The following is an 8,724-nucleotide window of genomic DNA, read 5'->3' as shown; positions in this document are numbered from 1 at the left end:
GCAAACCCTCAGGTCAGCACAGCACAGTACAGTACAGCATGCACCTATGCTCACATTATTATTATTATTATTATTATTATTATTATTATTATTATTTATACCCCGCCCATCTGGCTGGGTTTCCCCAGCTACTCTGGGCAGCTTGCAGTAAAACATCAAGCATTGAAACCTTCCTGAAACAGGGCTGTCTTCAGATGTCTTCTAAAAGTTGTGTATTTCTTTATCTCCTTGACATGTGAAGGGAAGGTGTTCCACACGGAGGGCGCCACTGCTAAGAAGGTCCTCTGCCTGGTTCCCTGTAACTTCGCTTCTCGTGGTACAAACACAATGTATCTCTGTCACTGTCCTATTGGAAATCTTTTGGAAATCTAACCACCTCTCTCTTGGTTTTAGCTCTCCGTTTAAGAACTTGCTTTGCATTTAACTGTTAAGCCCTAGAGTTGCACTTATTATTTTATTTGATTTACATACTGCCCTTTATCCAAAGATCTCAACCATTGTGCAAAAGTCAGCTGCTGAAAATACATAATGTGCCTTTTCTGGGATGTTTTTCGAGGCAGGCTCCTCACCTACTCATCAAATCATAGCTAATGCTTTAGTAATCCTTACCAATGCATTAATAGTGCATTAATAGTGTAGTAGAAGAAAACAAGGCAGAATCTTTATAACTTTCTCCTAATTAGCTCTCTGCTGTTCTGCTGGGGCCTAAACACAATGATGTAGCATTTAGGGGCAAAGATGCAACCCAGTAACCCAGCACTGGAGGCTAAGATGGAGAAAATCTCCACAGCCACCATGTATTTCCCTCTTGTGCTCAGGTAGGTTGGAACAAAGGATAACCACACGCTGCAAAAGACCAACATGCTGAAGGTAATGAACTTGGCTTCATTAAAACTATCAGGTAACTTGCGGGCTAGGAATGCCACAGTGAAGCTGGAAATGGCCAAGAAGCCCATGAAACCCAAGACACAGTAAAACATGGTGACTGACCCTTCATTACATTGCACAATGATTTCTCCAGTTACTGAGTGCATGTCTAAATCAGGGAATGGCGGAGAGGTTGCCAACCACAAGGTGCAAATACTTGCTTGAATGAGGGAACAGGAAAAAACAACAGAATGTCCCTGTCTTTTCCCCATCCACTTCCTCATGCTGGATCCTGGCTTTGTAGCCATGAAAGCTATCACTACAGTGATGGTTTTGGCCAATACACAAGAAACAGCCATTGAGAAGATGATGCCAAACACTGTTTGTCGGAGAAGACAGGTCACTTTTCCAGGTTTGCCAAGAAATAAGAAGGAAGATAGGAAGCAGAGCAGGAGGGAAATGAGGAGGATATAGGTGAGGCCTCGGTTGTTGGCTTTGACAATGGGTGTATCCCTGTGCTTAATGAAAATTGTTAACACCAAGACTGCATGAATGGAAAGAAAAACAGCAGCAAAGGCTAAAGTGATTCCTAATGGTTCTTTATAAGAAAGAAAGGTTATAACTTTAGGCACACATTCATCTTTGTCCTTACTTGGAAATTGCTCTTCTGGGCACATGAAACAGTCAGCCATATCTAAAAAAGAGTAAATTTATCATTTCAGCATTAATTACCTGTTACCTATGGATTGTTCTCCACTCTACCTCTCATCATAGCTGTCAACATTTCCCTTCTTTTAAGGGAAATTCACTTATACCGAATAGGATTCCTCGCAAGAAAAGGGAAAAGTTGGCAGCTATACCTCTCATACATCAGTTAAGAATGTAGAGATCTCTCTCTACCATTGGTGGATCTTTCCATAGGATTGCCCCCGATAGACTGGAAGAAGATTGGAGCAAGATTATCACCCAGCTTTCAGAGCTCTCCTATTTTTTAAATATAGTTCTTGTCTCAAAAAGTGAATTGACATATATGAAACACTCAAGATTTAGGGATAAAAATTAAGGTACGTCTAAAGGTGAGCTTATATAGTTTGCACTTTTCAAAACAATGTACAAGCTGAAATACAGCTTACTCCTTTTCCTTTTTGTCAGGGGCTAAAACCAATCCAGTCACCTGTGGATGAGTACAGAAATAACTGGTTGCCTGTTTAGGGACTGAGTAGGAATATTTGGGGTGTTTCGCTGAGGAATCGCCTATTTTAGACTACTCCAAGCACCTCTTGTTTCCTAGGCTTTTGTTTCTTTGGCTTCATTTTTTGTCATAGCTAGATGGCTGTGGGAGTGGGTGCAAGGCAGACTATGCCAAAATAATGAGCACCCCGAAGTACCAGCTTGGTAAAGGGATTCTTCCATACAGTGGTGCCTCGCAAGACGAAAAGAATCCGTTCCGCGAGTCTCTTCGTCTTGCGGTTTTTTCGTCTTGCGAAGCAAGCCCATTAGCGGATTAGCGCTATTAGCAGCTTAGCGGATCAGCTGATAAGCGGCTTAGCGGATCAGCTGTTAAGCTGATAAGCGGCTTAGCGATCAGCTGTTAAGCGGCTTAGCGGATCAGCTGTTAAGCGGCTTAGTGGATCAGCTGATAAGCGGCTTAGCAGCTTGGGAAAAGGGGGGGGGAGGAAAAAAACCCTGCAGGAACTCGCAAGACATTTTCGTCTTGCAAAGCAAGCCCATAGGAAATTCGTTTTGCAAAGCACCTCCAAAATGGAAAACCCTTTCGTCTAGCGGGTTTTCCATCTTGCGAGGCATTCGTCTTGCGGGGCACCACTGTATTCACAATTCATCACTGACTGGCATCAAGGTGTTTACAGGAGTGCTCCTTAGGCTTCACCCTTTGAAACACGGGGCAGCAGAGGAGGGGTGTAGTAATCGACTGAGCACACCTCCAAATGAGCTTGCAATGTAAAGCATGGATAGAGTCATATTCTGCTGTGAAGCTTGGAACCAGGATGGTGTCACCCTTAGAAGATATTTGGATATACATTCCCTTCGCTCTTCTGCAAATTCCATGCTCGCATTGATTTAGCTAATCACATGACAGTATGCACATTGGAGTAAGTTTTCACTTGTAAATAGCCATCTGGCACAACTCTTTTAAATTACTCTGTGTGGATCAAAACATTGAGGTACTTCATGACCTACCCTTCTTGTTGGAAATCTTCCCTTCTGGACATGGAGTACAATCATAGCAACAGAATTTCTTCCCTTCTTTCCTTTTCTTCTCATTGCCAGGGTGGCAGTAGTCGTTACACAAAGAAATAGGCATCACCTATCCAGACATTAAAGGAGTTACAAAAGGGAAATAGAGATAGATAGAAAGATAGACAGACAGATACTTCTGATGTTGATCTTGGCATATGCGCCAGACCTTTTAAGGACCTAAAAGCATCCCTCTTGGGCAAGCAGGGGAACAGCTCTGGTAATATCCATAGTTTAGCCAGCAGATAACTCATAAAGACTGAGTCAAACGAGTATTTGAAGAGAGTGAGTCACCATTAGTTAAGATTCCACATCTACAAACACAAAGAGAATCTTCAGAGAAGATGGCAAAGATGATGGGTCAGTGAAAAATCTGGACTGGCAATCAGTAATGGGGATCTATCTCTTGTCAAGAATGGGACTATGGGAATCATCATGCTGAATGGCCAGAGAATACTTTTCAGGTTGCTCAGTTAAAATGAAGCAGCTAGACTGAGCTCAGTCAAAATATAGGAGTGCAATCCAGTTTATCTTGGCTCATAATTAAGTTTCTTTGATTTCAGTACAGCTTAATCCCAATTAAATGGTTAAAAGATTGCAACCAAAGCACCAACTCCTCAATGTAGCTACATTATTATGGTTGACTTTATTGCGTTCATAGAATAATTTTTAAAATGTTTACACACTCAGAAATAAGTGTGTCTGTATGTATGTCAAGAACCAGAAAGTATCTTAACACTTCTGATAGTTGCTGCATTAGATTTGAATCTATATATACTACTACCAATCACAGCTATACTAAAATTCTAGCTTTCGTTTCCCACTCTCCAACCTCTTGATACTAATCACTAAGGGGAACCAAAAGAAAAATAAACAAAGAAGAATTCAAAATGAACCAAGGAATCCCTTATCCAGATAACGGATGTATTATCTCTATAGTTATCTCTGTGACCAGTCGTTGTTATGTCAGTCTTTGTCTAAAAACATTAAAGGTGGTATGAGCATTATCTTCCTCATGATTATACTGGCCAGAATACTGCCTGGACTAGTCAGCAAGGCAACCCTAGGCTATAATGCCATTGACTGCAGCTCCTTCAGCACATGTCTTCATCCAGCCACGCCAGAATCCATACCTGGTTGAAACCGCTGTGCCAGACAATTATATCTTCATGAATTATGAATTCTTCACCTTTGGGAACATCTATGTCAATCCTACCAATTTTCACTCTCTGGAAAGAGTTATTTGGAAATATGATCGTGTTCATTATGTCAAAGCCGCCTCTCATTTCCCATTTGTCATTGAAGGAAATGGTTTCCCCAGCTGAGTTGTTAAAGGAACTCCCATGAAGAAAGTGATGGAGCTAAGGTATAATAAAGAAGGATATCAATAAATCAGATAATTCATCTTTTCTGACTACTACCATTTATGTCAGGTAGTGATTTCCACTGCTGTTGGATGACAGTTACCAAGCACTCAACATGGCTAATGGGGATTATGGGAATTCTTCCTGCACTGGATATTCTGACTCCAGTTGGAAGACCCAGGAGAGACTCTCTGGGAAGCAGGAAATGGAAAGACAACCAACAGGAAGACCTTCCACCACCCTAGGCTGAAGAGTCTGCTGACTTCTCTCTTTTATGGCTGGGTCTGTGTGTGGATTTTTAGCACCACTGGGCTTGAGAGCTTGAGAGTAGCCCGGAAAGATGAAGTGGGGTCACTGTGCAGGAGCAGAAGGATGCCCCATCAGAGCACAGTGCACTTCAACACCTTGCAGTCAGACTACTGGTTGGAGTGTTGAATCATCCTGAGCATTTCTGGAGGAATCCTTTCAACCTTGATGTCACCATTGCCCTGGGAAAAGCTGGGTGGGCTATGGAGGAGTGCCCATCACCACTGGGAGGGCTCAAGAACGGGAGGAAGGATGAGAAGTCCCCGTCGCAAGAAACAGGCAAGCTTTCCAGAGGCGCCTCAACTGGAATGCTTTCCAGCCCTCTGATCCCTTTCAGCAGCCAGATCAGATTTTCAGGATCAAAGCTGTTGGTGGAACAAGGATTGTGATGCTCAAGAGTTTTATCTATCTGCTCTACTTTGAAATCCTGAATGACAAATCCTAAGTAGTTTGTAGTGCAATAGGAAAATTCGGAAAGGGGGGGGGGGGGGACTTCCAGTGGCAGACAATTTTTAAATTTAAAACATGTAAAGACAGTAGCAGTGAGAACAGTAGCAGGACGGGAAATGATGCAGGAGACAATTCCCTTGAGGAATGTGACACAATAAAGCAGGACTGTCATGGCCTTTCTAACAGAGCTGTTTGACACTGAAACAGACTCCCACAGAAGGTGGTGGACTCTCCTTCCTGAAGGTTTTTAAGCAGAGGTTGGATGGGCTCTTTCATGGATGCTTCAGTTGAGATTTCTGCATTGCAGGGGGTTGGACTAGATGAGCCTTGGGGTTCCTCCCAACTCTATCAGCCTATGAAAGAAATATAAACCTATAAAATGCTCTCAACCAATAAGATGGCCAATTCCATTTCCTCAGGGATTCATACAGGAGAAAGCTGAATATAGTCTCAACTCCGAGGTTTCCACAACCTGAGGAATACTTCCGGGTTTGCCGCATGTGCACCCCGAAGTTTACATAACCAGAGGGTTACATAAAAGGAGGTTTGACTGTACTTTTTATTGAAATGAAAGAATATTTTGTTGTAGGGACATTACCTGCCAGGGCTGAAGATCTTGAAGTTCAGCACTGAAACCCTTCTCATTAGTTCTCAGCTTGGATTGAGAAGAGCCCATAATATGCAAAGCATGAGCCACAGCGTAAACACCATTATAAACACTATAGCTGTGGCCAGTCATGAGCACTTCAAACTGTGGTGCAGGGAGGCTCTCTAGTCTCTCCTCTCCAGTACATGTTTGGTCAACATCCATTGCCACATTGGGGTTAGGAAGTACACAGTCAAAGGCTTGCTCCCAAAATTCCTTCAGAAAACTGTCCTTCTGGGCCCCGTGAAGCTTTATGGTCCCAATAAATTCCCTAAATCCCGAAATCTCTTTGGAGTGAACTGTAAAGGAAATTGCACCTTGGAACATTTGAAGACCCCAGCTCCTTTGAATGCCAGTTAATATGAAATCTATCTGGGTTGTTGTAATCCACACCTTTCTCATTGAGGGAGTCTCCTTGTTTCCAGAGTCTCGTATAAACATAATAGCCCTAAGCCATGCAATAGTCAAAGATTCTCCATATATAATGAATGTAATCACTGTATAATCTGTGTAATGTGCATAAAAAATTGTGGCTCTATCAATAAGTTTCTCAAAGTTATCCCAATGGCTTATGCGTGGGATTCTTTGGGTGAATGCTGAACAGATCCCATACTGAGAAAACAATGGATCCAGTGTCTGCAAGAAATGTTCTCCACTGTTATCATCATCTATAAGAATTCCAACCCATGTCCATTTGAAATACTGGAGTAACAGGATAAGCCCCATATACTGCTGGGTTTCATTTGGGACCAGACGATAAAAGGATGGCCCTTGAGTGATACGATTCCGCTGTGAGGCAAATGAGCCATATGTGAGCTGGAAAAAATAATAATGTGCAGATATTGCAGGGCAAAGTTAGGAATGCCTTTATATTCCTGCTTATACAACAATTATATATAAAAACAGTTGTTAGGAGCCTAGAGCTAAATTTAGCACATCTGATTGAATGTCCCAAGTATATAAAGCATACAATTTCATAATCATAAAATCATAAAATTGTAGAGTTAGAAGAGATCCACAAGGGTCATCTAGTCCAACCCCTGCAATGCAGGAATCACAACTAAAGCATGCATAACATTTGTACCAAATGTTCATTAGCAAAATGTTGGGCAGGAGAAAAGAGAATTGATTGATTGCATCTCTATCTCCAATGAGATTTTTTTTCTCCAAGCTGCTCAAGGTGGCGTTTATGGTTCTCCCTGCATTTAATCCCCACAACAACTCTGTGAGGTAGGCTAATAATAATAATAATAATAATAATAATAATAATAATAATAATAATAATAATAATATATTATTTATACCCCACCCATCTGGCTGGGTTTCCCCAGCCACTCTGGGCGGCTTCCAACAGAATATTAAAATACAATAGTCTATTAAACATTAAAAGCTTCCCTAACCAGGGCTGCCTTCAGATGTCTTCTAAAAGTCTGATAGTTGTTTTTCTTTTTGACATCTGGTGGGAGGGCATTCCACAGGGCAGGTGCCACTACTGAGAAGGCCCTGTGCCTGGTTCCCTGTAACTTGGCTTCTCGCGGTGAGGGAACTGCCAGAAGGCCCTCAGCACTGGACCTCAGTGTCCGGGCAGAACGATGGGGGTGGAAACGCTCCTTCAGGTATACTGGCTGAGAGGCAGTGACTGGCCCCCAAGGTCACCCAATGAGATTTTTATGGCCAAGTACAGATTTGAACTTGGGTTTCCTAGGCCCTGTTAGTCTGACACCCCAAACTCTACACAGCACAGTCTCTCACACCATCCTGGGTACAATTTGGATTGTTTCACTGGGGCAACACTCTGTTTAAAATCTTGATTGTCCCATTACCCTTGCCCTCACCACACTCTGAGCCCCCTCCTGTTCCAAGCTCCCCAACACTGCCATCATCTCTGTCGTTGTTGTTGTTTTATCGGTCGCTTCATTACCAACATAACTCAAATGACTTACATTTTACTGTATAAACAAAAACCAGCACCAAAAAACAAAAAGAAAAAAGAAATGTAAAAGACAACCCTATTTTTAAAAGGCAGGCTTAAAACACCACACGCACTCAAGGAGGCCACAGTCAGCTAAGAGCAAAAAAATAAATGTTAAGTAATAAGGGAAGAATAAATAAAATATCATGAAACTACAAAATCAAGTTCCGCATAAGAAAGAAGCGCCTACATCACTCTCACACACAATCTCATGTATACATAGAGAATTCCTACCTGTGGAACCTTATAGGAACCTATAATATCTGCTATAAGATTAGAGGTATCAGAGCCAAGTCCGCCAATTATAGCCATGAGCTTTTTGTGTCGGTCACACTGGTAGTTGGGAACAAATTTATCTGTTTTGAAGAGCACATCCAAAGTGGTACGATAAGTCATCCTTGCATCGTAGTAGCTATCATAGATATGGAATCCAAGTGTGACATTGGGTAGGAACTTAGGATTCTCATTGATTTCGTTCACAGCAAATGCCAAAGCAAGGATGTGCTGGTAGAATTTTGTCACCATTCTGCATATAGAGGTAGAATTTGTTCATCCCTTTGTATAATGAGTATGTTTACTGCTATCATATCACAATATTGGTAATTTCTAATAGATTCTATGGGGGGGATCGGTCAAACCTACACACACACACAGACGGACACACACACACACACACACACACACACACACACTTAACATTCTGCCATTTACAGAAAAAATATATTTGTGATCTGAGCAGCTACAAAAGATGCAGAGCAAACGAAGCAATTTCTTACTCTGGAACATTAAGCTGGTTCTGAGAAGGATGTTCACTGTATGAAACTTCATGAGAATGGTAAACTAACTGAGAAGCAATTCCACCA

At 41.9% G+C, this 8,724-nt stretch overlaps 1 protein-coding gene across 1 annotated transcript; it reads right to left on the bottom strand.

Annotated features, from left to right (window-relative positions):
• Nucleotides 1–626: 626 nt before the first annotated feature.
• Nucleotides 627–8,386, bottom strand: LOC144325191 (vomeronasal type-2 receptor 26-like). Its single transcript, XM_077917768.1, has 5 exons — nt 8,096–8,386; nt 5,842–6,705; nt 4,257–4,484; nt 3,067–3,193; nt 627–1,561 (listed from the first exon to the last, which is right to left on the bottom strand). Exons 1-5 carry the CDS (start codon nt 8,384–8,386, stop codon nt 663–665), a joined length of 2,409 nt encoding a protein of 802 aa, XP_077773894.1. The 3' UTR covers nt 627–662.
• Between the last annotated feature and the right edge of the window lie 338 nt (nt 8,387–8,724).

This window comes from Podarcis muralis, chromosome 13, assembly GCF_964188315.1.
Source record: "Podarcis muralis chromosome 13, rPodMur119.hap1.1, whole genome shotgun sequence".
In the NCBI taxonomy this organism is placed as follows: Eukaryota; Metazoa; Chordata; class Lepidosauria; order Squamata; family Lacertidae; genus Podarcis; species Podarcis muralis.
Note: the sequence above shows the minus strand (reverse complement) of the source record. Positions and strands in the feature narration are given on the sequence as shown.

Bases quoted from the DNA above. Each gene is read 5' to 3' on its own strand.
- LOC144325191 (XM_077917768.1), bottom strand. From the start codon at position 8,386: ATGGTGACAAAATTCTACCAGCACATCCTTGCTTTGGCATTTGCTGTG. The intron at 6,706-8,095 runs GTAGGAATTCTC...TATTTTTTCCAG, and splicing joins GTTCCTATAAGGTTCCACAG to CTCACATATGGCTCATTTGC. The intron at 1,562-3,066 runs GTAGGTCATGAA...ACTCTTTTTTAG, and splicing joins GAAGATTTCCAACAAGAAGG to ATATGGCTGACTGTTTCATG.